Source organism: Perca flavescens, chromosome 21 (genome assembly GCF_004354835.1).
Source record: "Perca flavescens isolate YP-PL-M2 chromosome 21, PFLA_1.0, whole genome shotgun sequence".
NCBI lineage: Eukaryota > Metazoa > Chordata > Actinopteri > Perciformes > Percidae > Perca > Perca flavescens.
This window is the reverse complement of record NC_041351.1, coordinates 16,224,475-16,243,541: the sequence shown is the minus strand read 5'-3', so window position 1 is coordinate 16,243,541 and position 19,067 is coordinate 16,224,475. Positions and strand designations below refer to the sequence as shown.

At 39.0% G+C, this 19,067-nt stretch overlaps 2 protein-coding genes across 3 annotated transcripts in view; one reads left to right on the top strand and one right to left on the bottom strand.

Annotated features, from left to right (window-relative positions):
- The window catches only part of LOC114547816 (stonustoxin subunit beta), a 35,478-nt gene extending 16,958 nt beyond the window's left edge, over positions 1-18,520 (top strand). The window contains exons 2-8 of one of the 2 annotated variants that reach the window (XM_028567262.1): positions 7,764-7,856; positions 8,098-8,142; positions 16,705-16,812; positions 17,481-17,522; positions 17,601-17,663; positions 17,767-17,906; positions 17,994-18,520. In XM_028567262.1, the coding sequence (XP_028423063.1) occupies positions 16,761-16,812; positions 17,481-17,522; positions 17,601-17,663; positions 17,767-17,906; positions 17,994-18,404 (708 nt within the window). In that variant the 5' untranslated portion in view covers positions 7,764-7,856; positions 8,098-8,142; positions 16,705-16,760 and the 3' untranslated portion in view covers positions 18,405-18,520. Of the gene's footprint in view, positions 1-7,763; positions 7,857-8,097; positions 8,160-8,767; positions 9,452-12,464; positions 12,559-14,588; positions 14,652-14,743; positions 14,887-15,177; positions 15,931-16,704; positions 16,813-17,480; positions 17,523-17,600; positions 17,664-17,766; positions 17,907-17,993 lie in introns of those variants that run through there. The other variant, XM_028567263.1, reaches the window with a different exon arrangement.
- LOC114547817 (stonustoxin subunit beta) lies at positions 8,442-10,186 on the bottom strand. Its single transcript, XM_028567264.1, has 4 exons — positions 9,878-10,186; positions 9,482-9,544; positions 9,246-9,388; positions 8,442-9,147 (listed from the first exon to the last, which is right to left on the bottom strand). The coding sequence occupies exons 1-4, from the start codon at positions 9,927-9,929 to the stop codon at positions 8,719-8,721; spliced, it is 687 nt and encodes a 228-aa protein (XP_028423065.1). The 5' UTR covers positions 9,930-10,186; the 3' UTR covers positions 8,442-8,718.
- Positions 18,521-19,067: the final 547 nt, after the last annotated feature.

Below are 19,067 nucleotides of genomic sequence, written 5' to 3'. Positions count from 1 at the left end.
AGCCCTGATGCAGAAAATGGAATTGCAAAGGAAGTTAAGAGCGTGGTGATGAGTGTATGTGTGTGCACACCATAATGTGTGCATGAGTGTGAGAAGGCAAAGAGAGAGAGAGACAGATGGGGAAGGGCAGAGTAAATATAAAGTTTCTTACAGGATACTTTGAGCAGTTTAGCTTCTTAAGAATATTTTAGATAGTGATGAGATAAAGATTAATTGGCAACATGAAAATACCTCTTGCCCAGTCAGCATCCTGTGTATCTAACGTTATTAGTCAGTAATTAGTCCAGAACCTGTGAAGATACGCCTTAATGGAGTGTCTGCGAGTACAAATTGAAATTTAATTTAACTGAAATTTGCTTTGCATGGGAAGGATTCTAGCTGATGTAGTATTTTCAAAAGAAATGCTGAAATGTCTTTAAGGCCCTAACCGCTGAAAAACTGACAAAACCCAGGAGATGATGGCAGAGGTACAATATGCATACTGCATTAGGAGCCTGAGGATGCTCACTTACATTGCTTCTCATTAGTCCTGTTAAATTCTTTTCACTTTCTTATCATTTTTCTTTCCTTCCATATTTCTCAAGGCTGATCTAGACAGTGTAGGCTGTATCACGGACATTTTGAGTCACAGATTTCTCCAAAATTCCTCTTTTTATCTACTGTCTCTCCTTTGGGCATTTCTGCGATCCTTCCTTTCATACTAATGTCTGCAACAGCAAATATTTAGACAGACTTTTTATCAAGTTTGCAGATGATTCTGGGATTTCGTAGTATCCTCCAGGAGCAGTCAACTATTGTTGGTGACTTTGGGTCATGCTGCAATACATTTTCAAGATTTACAGGCTGCACCCAAACTCACTCTACAATCTGATAAGGGAATTGAATTGCAGGGCAGCTATACATTTCTGGGGACTTTTCCTGACCGCAAACTTCAGAGACAATCACAGAGATAATTTGCGGGGAAGCACAGCCATATTTTTCTACAGAAAATGGAATCTTTTGAAATCTGCTAAATGTATGACTTTGTTTTACCAGATATATTGCCTTAGCTGTGTGTATTGCAGTTGTTGACGGGGGTGGGGCTTTGTGAGTAACTCGGATACTGCTCTGAGCTGCACACAGATAACTGAAATCCGAGAGTCATGTGCTGAAAGACTTTTTGACTTAGAGAGGAACTGATACTCTTTGGCTGCTCCTTCACACTGGATACACTTCAGATCAGAGGGACCAGAGTCTCATTTATTCCCTCTGCAATTAGATGGCTTAATTTAAACATGAAATTCAGCAGCAGTGTTTGGCTATATACTGCAACATCTTGGTAATTTTACACCGCAGACTGACCAATTATTGCACTGCGTCTGGTGGGCAATATAGGTATTTCAGGTGGATTTGTGATTATAGTGCTTGTATACATTTATTTCTGTGCTTTAAGTCTGGTTTTGTTTATATTATTAGTGTATTGGGTGGTTTGACATGTAAATGCTCTATGTAAACCATATTTTTCTTAAGGCACAAAATGTAGCTAGAATTATTTAGCTATAATGGTGTCACTGTAGATTTACATTCATACATTACAAGTATACAAACAACGCCCTCCCATGACTAAATGGAGATTACACCACATCTACATTTAATATTTTTTAATAGAATTTTCTACTTGAAATGCATTTAGAATTGATACAAATATTTAAGCATATGTTAAAGTGTTGATTTTAAAATAGCACTCCAGTTTCTATTTTCAATTAAATGTTACATGGGTTTTTCAACCTGTTTTAGTCAGACCTGTGTTGCAGGACTTAACTCGTTTCATGGTACAGCTTGGGGAAAAGCCGTACCAAACTGTTATCAATTCTGTTTCCATGAGCAAATAAATATAATTATAAATAAAAGGTATGATAAATCCTCAAATTTACACATAAAATAAAAGCAAGTCTTTTTTTTTTCAAGCACTGTTACTGGCTATGGTCCTCAGTCCTAGCCTCGTGAGACCGTCCTGATCTCGCGAGCTCCAGTTTTCCACTCGCAGATCAGTCTGGCATCTTGAGGCAGAGAAAATTTGGAGCCATTAGCCAAACGACCGGGCCAACCAGCGTTGGTTTTGAGGTGGGTTAGGTGGTGATAGACCGATGGTTTATCCAATCAGCTAACCAGTATTATCAGCCAGCGGTAGCCCTAATTCTGTTAGCCGCTCGCTAATGCTTTTTTTCTCTTGGATCCTTCTTTTGGAATATGGTCCGGGAACCTGAAATGGTGACTTTTATTCCTAAATTCTGGTTCTATGCTTTGCCTGCAGCAGCAGGGGCGGGCTTGTGGTTGTATTTTCATACGCTTCGTGGATCTGATTGGTTGATTTAGCCCGTCTATCACCAACATAGGTGATAGACAGATGGTTCATCCAATCAAATAACCAGTATTCCGCCCCTTCCCAAAAGTTCTCCAACGGAAAGTTCCCAGATGGATATGCCGAGCAAATGCGAAGCAATCCATCTGGCGGAGTCAGGTTACCTCAGTCCACTTGTCCTTAATTAATGTATGATACCATGGCACCATCTTGTGGAGATATCAGGAAGTTCCATTTATTTAAAATGCTCATATAATGCTTTTGGGCTTTTTCCCTTTCCTTAATTATGTTATGTTTTTTTAACTACATTTGACTATATGGGAAAAAATGCATAGCACAAATACACTAAATATCAATCAGAAAAGACAATACTTACTGATTACTGACGGTTTGTTGAGCTACAGTTTGATTTCATATACACTAAACTATAATTCAGACAGCAAAGCGTCACTGCGGTTTTTAAGCTTCTAGAAAGTATTGCGTGCGTGGTGATCAATTTGTTTTTATTTGTTTAACGGTTACCTGTCAAACCCACATTTTCTTGCCTGGAAAGGCACCCTAGAGGACAAATCATATTATATTAATCATATTTATTTACCATTGCAGTGGGTTCTTTGAAAAAATTCAGGTCCAAGGTTCAAATTTAAGGTGTAGTTATCTGTGATGTTGCATACATTTAGCAAGGGTGCATTTCATTGCTTATGAATTCAACTTTTAATTTCTAAGAGGATTGTGTCATTTTGACTTTCAAAAGTTACATCCTCTCACTTTAAGGGTTTTGAAAATAAATTAAATTTACAATGCATCCATTAATCAAACTCATATGCATCCTAATTAAAAAATGCAAGTCCTTTTCAAAGTGCAATTACTGTACCTGTGATGTTATTCTGTACATTTTAATGAGTTTTACACTTTCAAACTACTTTAATCCATTGTTTCTGCAGAGAAACAAAGTTTACAGACTGAAAGTCCAATTCTTTTCTGTGACAGTCACTTTGTCTAGCAGAGACTGGTTATCTCAGCTGGTAGAGAACCTGCTCTACAGTAAGAAGATTGTTGGTTTAAATCCTTTTTGCAAAGAAAATATTGTCCTTCTGTTAACACTTAAAACCCCTTAAACTATGCACATAATATATTCAAAACTCTCAAAAGCAATACATTGGCTCAAATTAAAACATTTGTTTTTAAAGGTTTTAAAAAACGCCCTAAACAGAGGCGATAGGCGATCACAACTCATTCATAAACTGTATTGCATTTATTTATCCATAATGTTGAATCCCCCATGTGGAACAACTGCCTAAATTTGCATCTTAGTTGAAATAATACAGTTGTCTTACAAAGTCCACAGAGCTCAGCTAGTAGAAAAACTGCTCTGCAGTCTAAAGGTTTTGAGTTCAAATTCCATCTGTGCCTTTTCAATTTCCCTCTGTCAACCCTCAAAGGGCTATTTCATAAAGGTTGTCTCTTATTGTGAAAAGCCTTTCTGTTGCATAAAGACAAAAAGTTGCTGACAAGTTAAAGTTGCTAAAATGCTTTTACTCTTTGTCCTAAAAGAAAGACCAAACGTGTCACTCTGGCAACTTTTAATTAGTTCTGACTGATTTCTCCCTGAGACTTTTGACATTTTCAGCTTTGATTGTCTTTATGAAACCGATTCGTTATGCCCATTCAAAACAGGGTTTTCACAACAAACTGCGGTGGAATTTGAACTCCTCTGCTGACTCTCAGGCTGTGGAGCAGCTTACCAGCTATGCTCTCAGGACTCTGTCAGATGACTTTAATATTCTAACTCAGGGGGTTGCTTCACATTTGTGGGGGTTCACAGTAGGTTTCAGATTATTTAATGGATAAATAAATGTATTACAATCTATTAAAGGGTTTTGGTTGTTATTTCCTCGGTTTAACCCTTAAAAAACCTTAAGTCCAACCCTTAAAAAATAATAGTTGTTAATTTGAGTCAATCCTGTCTTGTCTATTAAGGTATTGTCTGCAGTTTAAAGGGTTTTCAGGGGTAACAGAAAGAAAAACACTATAAATTGTGCAGGAGAGACTTGAACCCACAACCTTCAAACTGCATAAGGCATTATTTACCAACTGAGCCATCAGGGCACAGAGGACTTACAAAGGTGAAGTGACTCTCACAGATAAGAATTAGCATTTTAGCATCGCTTATAAATATGTGAGTACTGTTGATAGCAAAAAAAGAACAGAATCGGTCTTAGCAAACTGGAGTTGCCTCAGCTAATGCCCATAGCTCCCAGTTTTTTATGCTATTTACAGTACTCCCATATTTATAGTGATCAAGATTAACGTAAAAATTGCCCGGAGTTCTCCTTTAACTTAACTGGCTGTGACGGCCCACCCAGAGTGATAGAGAAAGACATCTGGCTTTCTGTGCAGCTCTGTTTTGTTCTTGCAGGAGCCTGGGTGGGTCTCAGCCATAGAAAGTATATAAGAATGGACCAACAGATCCTGTTGCTCTGGACAGAGACCAGTGAAGGATATTATTATTATTATTATTATTATTATTATTATTATTATTATTATTATTATTATTATTATTATTACAATGCTGAGCGTTATTGCGCAGCCTCCAACTGAGAGAAACAACGTAAATGTGACGTGAGCAACCTGTCTGAAAGTTTTCTCCTGGTAGCTGTGCCAAGAGAAATCTCAATCATTCTGAATCTTGCAGAGACGGAGAATGTAGGTATACACTCACCTAAAGGATTATTAGGAACACCCTACTAAGACCGTGTTTGACCCCCTTTCGCCTTCAGAACTGCCTTAATTCTCCGTGGCCTTGATTCAACAAGGTGCTGGAAGCATTCTTTAAAAATGTTGGCCCATATTGATAGGATAGCATCTTGCACTTGATGGAGATTTGTGGAATGCACATCCAGGGTACCAAGCTCCCGTTCCACCACATCCCAAAGATGTTCTATTGGGTTGAAATCTGGTGACTGTGGGGGCCATTTTATTACAGTGAACTCATTGTCATGTTCAAGAAACCAATTTGAAATTATTCAAGCTTTGTGACATGGTGCATTATCCTGCTGGAGGTAGCCATCAGAGGATGAGTACATGGTGGTCATAAAAGGATGGACGTGGTCAGAAACAATGCTCAGGTAGACTGTGGCATTTAAACGATGCCCAATTGGTACTAAGGGGCCTAAAGTGTGCCAAGAAAACATCCCCCACACCATTACACCACCACCACCAGCCTGCACAGTGGTAACAAGGCATGACGGATCCATGTTCTCATTCTGTTTACACCAAATTCTGACTCTATCTGAATGTCTCAACAGACATCGAGACTCATCAAACCAGGCAACATTTTTCCAGTCTTCAACTGCAAATTGTAGCCCCTTTTTCCTATTTTTAGTGGAGAGGAGTGGTCCCCGGTGAGGTCTTCTGCTGGTGTAGCCCAGCCGCCTCAAGGTTGTGCGGGTTGTGGCTTCATAAATGCTTTGCTGCATACCTCGGTTGTAACGAGTGGTTATTTGAGTCAAAGTTGATCTTCTTGAGCTTGAGCTTCTCCTGTACTATACGGTAATTCCTCTACTATGCGACAGTAAGTCGCTTGGTTATGACACAATATTTAGCCCTTTTTTACAAAAACGTCTGCTACGGAGCCATAACGTGAGGTACAAGGTAATGGAGCCTTTTATACATTGTCGTGTTTCTTCAGAAATAAACAATGGACAAATAGTCTTTAAACGCTTCAGATGTAAAGTTATTTGCTGTCAAAGTGACGTCAAAATGAATGGCAGTCAATGGAATGCTAACGGGAGGTGATCGCTTTGTAGCATCAAAATGGCGCCATAGAAGGTTTGAGTTCTGAAGTGAAGCTTACCCCCTTGGTCTCAACTGGTCGTCATTGCAACCTCGTCATAGAGGGGTGAGGTGCCAAAGGCACAAAAGGGCTACTCTCCCAGGATGCACTCTGTCTTGCTGGGCAGCCTCAACATCTCCTCCCGGTCTCCACATCTTTTGTAGTTTGATTTAGGTTTACAACTTTTGCAACACTCACTCACTCACTCACTCACTCACCACCTTTAATGAGTGTTAGTCTGAGAGCACGTAATAATATTGTTTGGAGCTAAACTCTTAAATAGACATAAGAAATTTTATCTGGATGACTGGACACGTTTGTTATTTTGTGATTTTAAAAAGTTCTATACAAAGTTATTACTTTTTAGCTCTCAATTCTTCCTTTAATTACATGTGTTGAAACAAAAAACATTTTGAAAATTGCTTGGTCATTCCTGCTCCGTACTGAAGCGATAGAATATCATCCGTTTTGCAGTGGAATGACCGGTTTACTTCGCTACTTGGCTCGTTCCCTCAGTATGTACTGTGAAAAAGCATCTTATATCTTTTTATTAAAATGACAGCGATAGACATTTTGAATAGTGAGGACATCATGGCTTGTCCTGGTTCCTGAGAGAAAGCGCACCTGCATTGCAGGGAGCCACAGAGGCGTGCTGCCACAGCTTGTGGTTATACTGGTGACAGTCACTGGGGGAGGACAAAGACAAAGTTTTCTTTCTCACAGGATGAGTGTGGCTCATATCTCAACCTATGATCTGAATCAGGACTACACACTGCCAGAGAAGTGACTCTCAACCTGCAGTTGCAGTCTTGTATCCAACAATGAATGAATGAATGAATGAATGAATGAATGAATGAATGAATACATACATACATACAGTAATACAATTTTGGTGGGAGTCAAAATATAAATCATGATTGTTAGAAATACATTTACACAAATGTATTAATGTCCTTTTTGCTGTTTTGTTGAAAGCGTTTTAAAACTCAAAATTATGCTTGAGCTGAAATTTTCACAAATCTGGTAACCACTGTGATGAAAAACTGTACGCACTAGTATGGATTGTGAAAAAATATAGTACAGAAATCATGCTTTGCAAGTATTATGGCTGTTAATTGTGTCTTCTGCAATACTCTTTGTGGTTTTCTTTAGTCTAGTGTATGTTGGCTGTTTCTTTTAATTACCTTCAACATGTTGATGACATCAATGTGGTTGCAAACGTCACTGCACATCCTTGAAGAGACTTTCAGGTTGCCAGCATGACGAGGTGTAACCTTTTTATTCATTTTGACTTAAGTTTATTCACTCACTGAGAATACTACACAAAATGTGCAAAACAAAATATTAAATATTTTTTCACTCCTATCCCCTCTGTCCCCAGTTCAGCCTGAGGGACTGTGGAAAAATGTCATTGCTGATCTTTTCACTCTAATATGAAGAAAAAAATGAGTTTGAATTGTTATCAATGAACTCCGCATTGAGTTTAGTCCTGCATCTGCTATCCTATATTTCATCAACTCTCCTCCGTCCATGCACCCTCACTGGCCTTATGTGTGTGCTCATATGACCTTGTTTATTACTTCACAGGATCTGCTTTCATGTCACCAGTCTAATCCTCTGGACCCCCTGTTCAGCTTTAACAGGGGAAGGTGAAGAATGAAAGATCTAGAGCAGCTGAAGGTATAGTAGAGTTTGAATGCTTCACATGACATTGATGGATTGCTTTTCCTTTTGCTGTAAGCTTGTATTTATAAATCATGACTTATCACCTGACGATTATACCACAAAGCTTTGTTTGTCCTTAGCATGGAAACTTGACTGGCTGTTGACAACATCATTTTGTTTCTGTTACTCTGTTGCAGATTTAAGTACTTCTCACTTTTCTTGGGTTTTTGATATATTTGGGATGTTGTAATTGCAGTTTCCAATCCTCTCAGGACTGCTGAAAGAGGATGCAGATGTTGAGGTACTCTGGATTTTTAGGTGCATGTGCTGATTTGTAGGCATATTTATTTGTATACAAAAGTTAAATATTAATAAAACTGATTGCATTGAGGTTTTAATTTAAACATTAACCTATTAAATGGAGGTAGGTAGAATTTAAAGTTATGCAATGCACCGATTCAAAATAATGACAATAAGCAAGTATACATTTGATACTATATCGCTTACTATCAACTTTACTGTTGGTAAAAGTATTTACACCTTTTTAATGCATTCAGTGTTTTATTTTATTTAAAGACACACAAAATAACTTATAATTTTTGGTTTAAAAAGTGCAGAATCGACCCATGGCACAACGCATAATGCTACACCACTAAACACTCAACATAAATTTTTGTCAAAATGAACATGTTAATGATACACAAGCACTTAAACAAATAGCAGCTTTTTGATAAACGTGTTTCTATATACAAAGATTTTGATTTCGAACAGTCTGTCTTTCATTACTCCATAATATGCATTGCAGATGGACATATTTTTAGTTTTATATATTAAGTTTTTAATGGAAACATAAGAAAATAGAAATGGAAAACACACTTCACTGCTCTGGTTTAACTAAAAAACATGATGAATTTTGTCCCACCCAGAAACCTGGCAACATCCTCTCCTTGAAAGAGCTCTTGATCTGCTGTAGCAGTCTGATCTCCTTTCTGGCTTCGCTCCCCTCTCCCTCCTTCACTTCTTCAACAGCATAAAAATTGATGACACTAGCTGGATGGTCAAGGTATATCCCAATGGTGAAGCACTGGGGGATATCCCTGATTTCTGTGTTTATGCCATTGAACCACACCTGGTATTGGGATCCACCCCACCCAAGACCCCAGGAGTGTTCATTCTCTCCCAGCCCGCATTGTCCGTCGCTTCCCCTCCTCCCTGCCCCTTCATAGGCGACTCCGGCGACCACCCATCCTGAATATTTCACCTCCCAGTAAGCTCGGAAGCCCAAGATGCCTTCTTTGCAAAGAACCTTTAGGGGAAAAGAACATAGTGAAATAAGTTGAGTGAAGAAAAAAAATAATATATTTTACATCTGGATTTATGACCTACAAACTCAATAAAACCTACCTGGGGTATATGCTCATATCTCTCTGGTCTGTCCAGGACGGGACAAGTGACATCATCAGTCATGCGTGACACCTTGGATCCATCCTCTGTGATCCATAGCATCTTATTGGCTGTCTTGTCATCCAGGGAAAGGTTGATCCAGTCTGTGGGATGTGGAAAATATGCAGCCATGACGGATGAAAGCGAAGAAACTACATCTCATGAGAGTGAGGAAATGAAGTTTTAAATGATCTTACGTTTCAGGAGATCAGCTCTGCATTTAGGCTCCGGGATGTTGGGCTCGTAGTCGGGGATATTTTCTGAGTAAAAAAGTCACACTGTCATTATAAGATGGCAACAAAGTGACACAGTAACAAGCAGAAGCAGAGGCATTGTTTTAAAAATACATTCAAATAAACCTTTTAAAAGTGAAGCCCTCCGTGTCTTCCAAGTTAGTTATATTAATTTCGTTGTTTACTTTAAAATCGTACTTGTTCGAGAAGCCAAATCTTTCGATTTTTTTCTCCATAAATAGAATAGAAACACGACTGTCAACTGTACTTGTTGGATACTTTGGTTTTAATGTAAGACAACGTACAACGATACACAATCTATGCATTATCTGTTGAGGAAGGGAAAGGGAATTCACTCACCAGGTCTGCCGGTTGCCGGCATGATCCTCATATTGGGAGCATTGGTTGGCATCTTTATTGCTTATTGCCGTGTTGAGGTTTGCTGAATGTTAGCGTCTGTCAGCGGCGTACTGCTGCTGTAATGCAAACAGCTTCTTTATATACCCCTAGGAAAGTGAGATTTGGGGGGGCCCTGGTGCTCCCTAAGACAATTTTTGGTAAGGCATGTAGAGATAACAAACTCTCTAATGGGCATGCCACAGAGCCCACCAAACCAGGATATTCAGGTCAGGGCCAACACCCAACCCGCTGACCCCTATTCATCTGAATAGTTCTGAATACGTTGTACAGTTACCCTGTCATCTCTTTGTCATCAAACATAGATCTTGAAAGTTAATACTGTACAGCAATGCGGTCATTATGTATAGAACAGAGGGGTCACACAAGACTGGAAGAACAGCTTAACAGCACTCTGAGAAGAGAAACCAGGTTCCATTGAGTTTCATTTGGAGAAGAGTTAATCTCTGGTAAGTCTGTGCACTTTGAAAGAAGAGCACTTCTCGGTAGGTTACCAAGGTTTTTTTATTTTTTTATTTAGACACTATTGAAATGCTTCTATGTTGTCTTATCATATTAATATATATGCTGCATATATATGCTGCAATATACTGTTCTGTAGTCATTTATTAGCAGCCCATCAATGTTTATTGATTGATGGCAATGACCCAAAAAGTGATCTGATTTCAATATAAAGTTTTCAGTCAAGTGCAGTATATCACAATGAAATCATGAGTGATTTATTTTTAACTAACATTTGACTTTGAATTTATGGCCATTCAGAAGAAGTACATTGGTACATTTTATATAAAAAGAAGTTCCACTTTTATTAAAAGATATTGAGACCTATAGACTCTGTAGAAGGTTAAAAACTGATGTCATTGACCATGCAGAGCAGCCACTGGAGCTCAGCCCCGGCTTTTCACGCCAAAGATTGCTTGTCTGTCAGCAGAGTTTTAAAAGTCTGTTGCCCCTGGTTTTTAATCGTATGAGAGGAGATTGGAGGAATTTAGATAGCCACACGCAAACCTGTCACCCACACTCCCTCTCCTTTATGTTCAATAGGGCAGTCTGGGGCAGTTCCCTCACCATAGCTTCTGGTATTTACTGTTTATTATGTCCCTGGTATTTACTGTTCAGTATGTCCCTAGGATTTACGGTTTAGTATGTCCGTTGCATTGCACTTACTGCTTCAGTCAGTCATCTGTTTGGGCAGGCAGGAACACAAGAAGGACGGGACAGCCTTGACTAGAAGTTTGGCAGGGTGCAGGAGCAGTAAACACCTGAGACACGGAACTTACAGTGGAGAGCATATCACAGGGAAGGGTTTACAACCAGAGACATGCTTTTTCTTTTAACCCAGGCTGTGGACATCAAGGTACTTGTGATGGTAAATGGTTGATATGATAATGCAAGTCAAGAGCGTAGCTAAGTCTGGTATGATAACCTGAAGCCCCCCCACCCCTCCCCCAGTCAAGTGACTCCCAGTCATCTTAGGTCATATAGTAAGTAATGATTTCAAATATTTGGTTTTGTGTTATTGTGTTTTGTCAAGAATTGTCTTCTTACTTGATTAAATATGTTTACATAAGTTAAACGTATAACAAAACTTAATATGTACTTACTTGTATCAATCAAAGCTTGACAAAAACTGTAGTAATGTATGTAGATTTATAAAGGATAGAGTCAGATTTGTTTTTGTTTTACATTTTAAATGTTCAATGTAAGAATAGTAATATATAATAATACAAATGTTGCCGCTAGAGAAGTAGTAATACTATATCACATCACCTTGATAATACTCAATTACAGAACAGTTGCATATTTATACTTGTTCAATATGTTGCACATTTGCACCTGTTGGACCTCACACTGCATGACATCATTCACCAGGCCTCATCTGAAGGCAACACATTTGCCTTCAGACGAGGCCGGACAACATGTTGTACAAGCTACTTTGTTTGAAATGGGCACGGATTTTAGAAATTAACAGAACTGTTAAAAGCTTGCATGTCAGAAGCCTAACTAAACACAGAAGGACTCGACTGTAATCGAGTAAATGATCAAAATGTAGAGAAAAAGCAGCAGGACAGTAGACATTTTCTCTCATTCTTTCTCTTGTTAACCACAAACACACCTGACCAGTGGAAGTTTCCAGAGCCAAGTTGCTACAATACGCTGTGCAGAAGCCATTGCTAATGTGTGTGTGTGTGACACCACCACCCCCCCACCCATCCACCATCAATGCTGTCACTGTACAATGTGGAGAGATCAGTGGTAGTCATGTGGGGGGGGGGGGTACTTGGTGCTAGGGGATGTCCTTCTGGCATCCAAGCATCAATCTAACCTTTTTAAACATACAAACATAGCTCCAATTACAAGCCTTATGCCTCCCCCCTCCTTTCTATTGAAAAATGTGATCTTCCGTTCATTTCCACGTCACCGGCTCTCGTTCCTTCACCTCTGTCCTACATCACAAGGTATAAAGAGTGCATTAATCTTTCACTCAGTGGAGTCAACAGAATACTGAGACCGACCCGTGTTTCATCAGGGCCGAGACAGGCTCACTGCAGCAGCTTAAACGGCCGGTATCAAGATGCCCGCCACCAACAGAATCATTTTGGACACCCGGATGTCAGATAAAGGTGAACTTTATTTTCTACATTTTACACGATTTATAATCCATTGGTTTAAACATTTCAATTTAAGAATGTCTCATTTGCAATCAAATTCATCTGAATATTTCAAGATCCAACTTCAAATGGCTTTAAATAACTTTGCAGCATAACTAATGCAGAAATCATTATCAACAATGCTTCAAATGTACTCTTTTAATAACCCCAGCCGGTCCGTGTCTGCTGCCATTTTTACTATTCTCTGAGGCAGATCCTGAGTGAATGGGTCACTAGAGTGTATGTCTGTGTGGAAAGCGTAATATTTCACTGGCCGATTTCATGCTTGTCCTTATGAGGGGCATATAATGGTTTTACTGCCAGTAGCAAGAATCTGCAAGTGTCAACATCATCTGCATTAAAAAAGATTTAACATGCTGTATGTGTAGTATATTACCAGCCTGGAAAATCTGTGACATTGAGCGGGATTGTAGCTCATTTTTGTCAGGCACTATAGACTGTATTATCATGACAACAATATTTATGTCTGACTCAAACATTCATTCAAACCCCATCACTAACAAGCCCCTGTACAGATTGCCCACAATCTGAAATGTTTTGTATGGTGTCATGTTCATGTAATGAGGCAAGACAAAGCAGTTATTTTCTATCACCTTGTGCTATATCCAGACAAGCAGCTTAACATTCTCACATTGGTCTCTCTCAGCCTCCAGTCAACAGAGCCATACTGTAAATATCAGCTCATTCAGATGTGACACACTGGGTGGCATAAAAAACAACTGTTAAGTTAAAAAAAAATGTGAATAATTATTAAAAGACAAGTTAGTTACATGCTGAGATTCACCTTGAACTCACCCTGCAATACTGTGCTATTTTTCCTTGCATGCCAGGATAGGTTATAAAAGATGTTGTAAATAAAAACATATCACTTAATTGACGCTGCCATGTTAATGCTGAGGGGATTAAGTGTCTCCTGTTTCTGATCCCCGTTAACAACAAACTGGAGACTGCATGCTTACCTTGGTATTAGTTACAAAATTGGCATCATGGCTGAGCCTGCTCTGTAACTAGAATTTATCATGTATTACTCCAAGGAAAGTTATGACCCAAAACTGCCGCCTGTAATCATGTTTAACTTGAAATCTAAATGCTGGCAGACTTAAATAATTTTATGTCTGTATTATTAAGTGTTAAAATAATTAGTTAAATTAGTGTTACAATTCATTATCTTCACATTAAATATATTGCACAATAACTTTTCATTTGAGCCCAAATTGAAATGCAATGTGTCCCTTTTTGGATGCCTTTATTTAATTCTCCTGGTTCTTATTTACCTCCAGTGATGGACTGTGATCAACAAACTGCCCTGGCTTGTGCAACACATGGCCCTATTTTTGTCAATAACTAGCTTGGAGTTAATCTTTCCACCCACCCCACCGCAGTACAATCTTGAATATTTGTGGCTGCGTGCATGAAATAACTTAAAAATTAACCAAAGATAAATTATCAGTAGTGGCCCATAGGGGTCCATCGTGAGGCGGCCCTTCTGGCGTTTGCCCAAATTTCAGATGGCCAGTCCGTCACGGTTTACCTCAATAAACAAATGCGGTATCTACATCTCCAACTTATCAGATACCGTGCCCCTTCTCATCCGATAAACTGCTCGGAGCTTTATGCTGCACTCCCATGTGACTAAAGCCAACTGAGCAGCGTCTGAAGTGTCTTGTTTATTCCAAACTCCTGGCATCATCCACTGGCTCCAGAAAGCATGCGGTTGCTGATGTGATGATCTGACAGAGGCAGATGGTTTTCTTAGTATACACCGCTTTGTACTTCATTATCACCTGTTGTGACATATCTGACACATACCGCTGTCTATAGTATTTATACCAGCCTAGTATGTTGATCTTAATATAGGTTACTCTGGTGAAAACAAATTTTAGTTATTGTTTATTATATTTCTTTGCAGTAAAAAAGCTCAAGCTCTCAGTTCGCCATCTCCAGTTCACCTGTCCTTGTCTGACTCCTCTGTCACTCCTCAGAGAAGATCCCAGCCTACGAGTCAAATATCCCCGAACCAAAATGCAGAGCTGATCTCATCAAACGTAAAATTCTTAATCAGTTACCTATTTTTATCCATCCACACTTTGATCCCAACATGATTTTTCATGAAATCCTTTCATCGTTTCTTTTCCAGACTGGTTCAACCTTTCCCTGGATGACAAGACAGCCAATAAGATGCTGTGGATCGGAGAAGATGGTGCCAAGGTGGCCCGTATGACTGATGATGTCACTTGTCCCGTCTTGGAAAGACCCGAGAGATATGAGTATTCTCCCCAGGTACAGTGTGAAGGTGCAGTTAGCTTATTTTTTAAATTAAGCTATTTATAATGTATTTTCTTTTGATCTTCAAGATGGTGTAAAATGAGATGAGAGATGCAATGAAATTGTCATCACCCTGTCATAGCCGGTGGAGTGTAATGTGATTGTGTCCTGAGGCAACTAGTTTGGCCTTGCAAGTCGGAGAAAGCGATGCTGCTGTAAATTCAGTGCACTGGCAGCTGTAGTAAATCACAGGTTATGTTGCATTACCTCTGAATTACTCTGTCATTCCCATCCACATTCCAAAAGGTTCTTTGCAGAGAAGGCATTCTGGGCTTCAGAGGCTACTGGGAGGTAGAGTTCTCAGGGTGGGTTGTGGTCGGCGTTGCGTACGAACGAGCAGGAAGGAGAAACAGCGATGGAGCCTGCGGCTTGGGAGAGAACAAAGAGTCCTGGGCTATTGGCTGGTCTGGTTCCCACTATCATGCCTGGCACAAAGGCCGCCTTTTACAGATCATGGAGATTCCTAAGTACTCCACAATTGGCGTATACCTTGACCAGCCTGCTGGCATCCTAAATTTCTATGGTGTAGAGGAGGGAAAGGAGGAAGAGGAGAGCACAGGAGTCAAGGAGGTTCATATTTTGCAGCAGATTAGGAGCTCCTTTGAGCAGAAAATGATACCAGGTTTCTGGGTGGGGCCACAGTCACACTGTTTGGTCATAAAGAAGGAGGAATAAAGGACTGAATCCGCATTATAATATTGCATCAAAAAACATAAAAGTCAGTGATTATTAGCTGGACTCTGGCTGAGAGAGAGGAGTGAAACTATCTCAACCTTTTGTAATATAGCTAGAATTATGGCAGCTTTCAACATAAAAATTATACCAGCATGGTCCTGTTAATATTTGTCTTCCATAAGCTTGCATAAATCCAACGCACATCGTAAATAAAAACATTAGCACACATGATATATATTGCTTATACACCATATCTCTGAGGCAGTTATACAGTTTGTATCTTTTGTTAAAGGCCGTCAGGTAGCTCTTATGGACTTTCCTGAAACCACCGGACCACTCAAGGTTTATACTGATACATTTATATTTCATTTTATTCCTTCATTGTTTGCTACGAATGTATAGGGTTACTTCAATCGATATGAATGTATGCATAATGTAAAGTAAATAATAAAACCCTGAGTGAGAACATTTTGTCCTAGTTTGTTAACTTGCATATTCGCAAAAGACAATGACATGTATTGGAGGAATTTGCAGTACAGTATGCTGATCATTTTCATTTCCTTAAGGTGGGCTCTTAGCATGACCTACCTACATAGTTAATGTAATATTGTAATTGACAAAAACAAACTGAAGCTCATAATGCAAGACTTGGTAACTTAATTTCCGAATTCACACAGCCTCAGTAATTACAACATACATGGATTAAATGGGCCATAAATCTGTCACATAATTTAATTTGACTGATGTGTCTTTGTTTATGTGGTTCTGCTTCTGCCTGTGTTGACAACACTGTCAAGACCAGTTTCTGAATCTTACTTTCACTCATGTTTGCAACTGTCTCCTTGCTTTTCTAAACGTACTCCTAAAGTTTCACGAGTGTCAAATGTCAGCACTAGCCGTACAGTACTTATATCCATATGTCAAAGTCAAGTGCACCCCGAACCCCCCCGCACCATACACCAACTTGACCCGTCCTGAGCACCCGTTTCAATGACCTCGACACCTCTTTCAGACATTCCTCTCAAGACCCCCTGCCTCATCTTTACTGAGGGTATAAAAGTCAAGTGGAAGACAAATACTTTGCACTTTTACTTTTAGACAACTCAAAGGATTTTGAAGCGCCTGGATGTGGATTATTGGCACACAGTGTCAATATGCCTAGCGGACCCGATTCTGCAACAATCCTCTCAGAAACCAACAAACCAGGTACAACAAGTTTGTACAATATACATCATCTTTAAATTAAAAATGTATACATTTTCATTGTAACAAATGACGAATAAGTCAATTTTCTATCTGCTGGGGCAGTTACCGACAGATGCGCCTTACTTTGTTGAACACTGGATATGTGTTAACTAAGTTTCAGAATGTCACACATTTCATTATGTGGAATAAGCAAGAGATGGGTGTCATATATGACATATCTAATACAGACTTATACTAAAATAAGACATATGTCAAACACAGCCACACATACATATGAGTTTTACATAATTTAAGTCCTTTAACTATATTTGTTTGGATTGTTTCCATAATAGATGTGCGGTACATTATTTTGAAATGAAAAACTCAACTATCATCTTAGGGATGATTATACCTTTCAAACATTGCAGGGATACTACGGAGTTGAAAATGACGGTGCAAGCTTTTCAGAATACGACACTAACTGTAAACTACAATTTGTCAAATGTCCATAAATGTACAATATTAGAAATTTATGTAGGTGTCACTTATGTGACATTTAGTGTCAAAAGTTGATGAATAACTTTGTCTGTACATTCTTAGTGTTCCATGTCAGCATTTTTAGAGAGTTGAGTCATGTGTGAAACTGAAAACGACTCTTGCAGTTTAACCTTTGGCTTCAACCTTTTTAGGGAAGAAAATGAAATCCAACAAGAATGAGAAGACTAATGGAGGTAATGGACTTGCATGAATTCATACTCTTCATGTAGTGACCATTAGTTTGTATTTAAGTCAATTTCCTCTCGTTACAGGAAACGTTTCGGTTTATGTGCCGGGCATCCCAGAGCCAACAAGCAGAGCTGAGCTCATGAAGTGTACGCACAAAGATTTATTTTTTTTCTCAGATCTTTTAATGTTCAGCAATATTTTTTTCAGGATTTGATTTAAAAAACACCATTGCTTAATGTTCTCTTGTAGACTGGATGCATTTTACGTTGGATGATAAAACTGCCAACAAGATGTTGTGGATTTCTGACCGCGGGTTTAAGGTGTTTCGTAGAACTGAGGAGGTTTGTCCCGTCCTTGATAGACCAGAGAGATACGAGTACTCTCCACAGGTAAGACAGATACATAATACATATACAGGCTGTCTTGCAAAGCAACAAATGTTTTTCATTTGTCTTCCTTTTTTTATTTCTTCAAAGGTGGTGTGCAAAGAAGGAATTTGGAACATGAGGGCCTACTGGGAGGTGGAGTATTCAGGGTGGGTGGTAATTGGAGTCACCTATGAAGGAGCAGGAAGGAGGGCACATTCTGGGCCGTGCGGCCTCGGAGAAAATGAAGAGTCCTGGGGTCTGTGTTGGTCAGGAACATGTTACCAGATCTGGTTTAACGGTAGGAACAACGACATAAAGGATGTCCCGTACTGCTCCACAATTGGAGTTTACATCGATCAGCCTGCGGGGGTTATAAGCTTTTATGTTGTGACCAGTGAGGGGGCAGAGAGGGAGGTTAAGCTGTTGCAAAAATTTAAGACTACTATAGAGAAAAAGATTCTTCCAGGTTTCTGGATAGGAATTCAATCCTCATGCACAATACTGCAGAGACCAGAATGAATTGCTGAAGCTAAAAAAACAGATCAAATTTGTTAATGATGACAGTCAGGTTTTGACACTTTGACAAATGTTAAATGCTGCACAAATTCCTGTAATTCTTATTCAACTCCTGAAACTGTTTTTATTCGATCTAACTTTGAGAAATGCATTTCTTTTTTGTGTACTTTTTTGTCTAGTACTTTTTTATCCTGTACTCCTTTTATTGTATCTGCATGTCTGGTTCTATAGCATCAGATTGGATATTTATGCACTGATTATGATTTTGATGTATGAATGTTGAATGTCTTTATGACATCTGAAATAAAGAATGTATTACTATAAATGAATGTGTATATACAATTACTTTTTAAACAAAATATTCTTCTCCATTGTCATGTTTATAATGTATGTTTATTTTGTCATATTTAGTTTAAGTTAAATACCTCTGACAACTCTGTGACACCTTTGTTACCTTTTTTATAGAGATCAAAGCAACATCTACTGAATTTAATGCAAATCTTCTACTAAAAAAAAGAGAAAAAATTTCTGTGGTCATTCCCTAATGGATGAAAGCCAGATAAGGTTTCAGTTCACTGCATCGATCCGTCTGGATTTGGCTGAGTAAAGAAGGAGAGAGAATCACTCCCTCTTAAATAAAGACGCTCTCTTTGATATGTGAGAGGC

What these genes read in the sequence shown, in the direction of transcription:
- LOC114547817 (XM_028567264.1), bottom strand. Translation starts at nt 9,929, where the DNA reads ATGCCAACCAATGCTCCCAATATGAGGATCATGCCGGCAACCGGCAGA. An exon ending in GCCGGCAACCGGCAGACCTG is followed by an intron (nt 9,545 to 9,877) that starts GTGAGTGAATTC and finishes TTTTTTACTCAG; the next exon opens with AAAATATCCCCGACTACGAG. An exon ending in CAGAGCTGATCTCCTGAAAC is followed by an intron (nt 9,389 to 9,481) that starts GTAAGATCATTT and finishes CACATCCCACAG; the next exon opens with ACTGGATCAACCTTTCCCTG.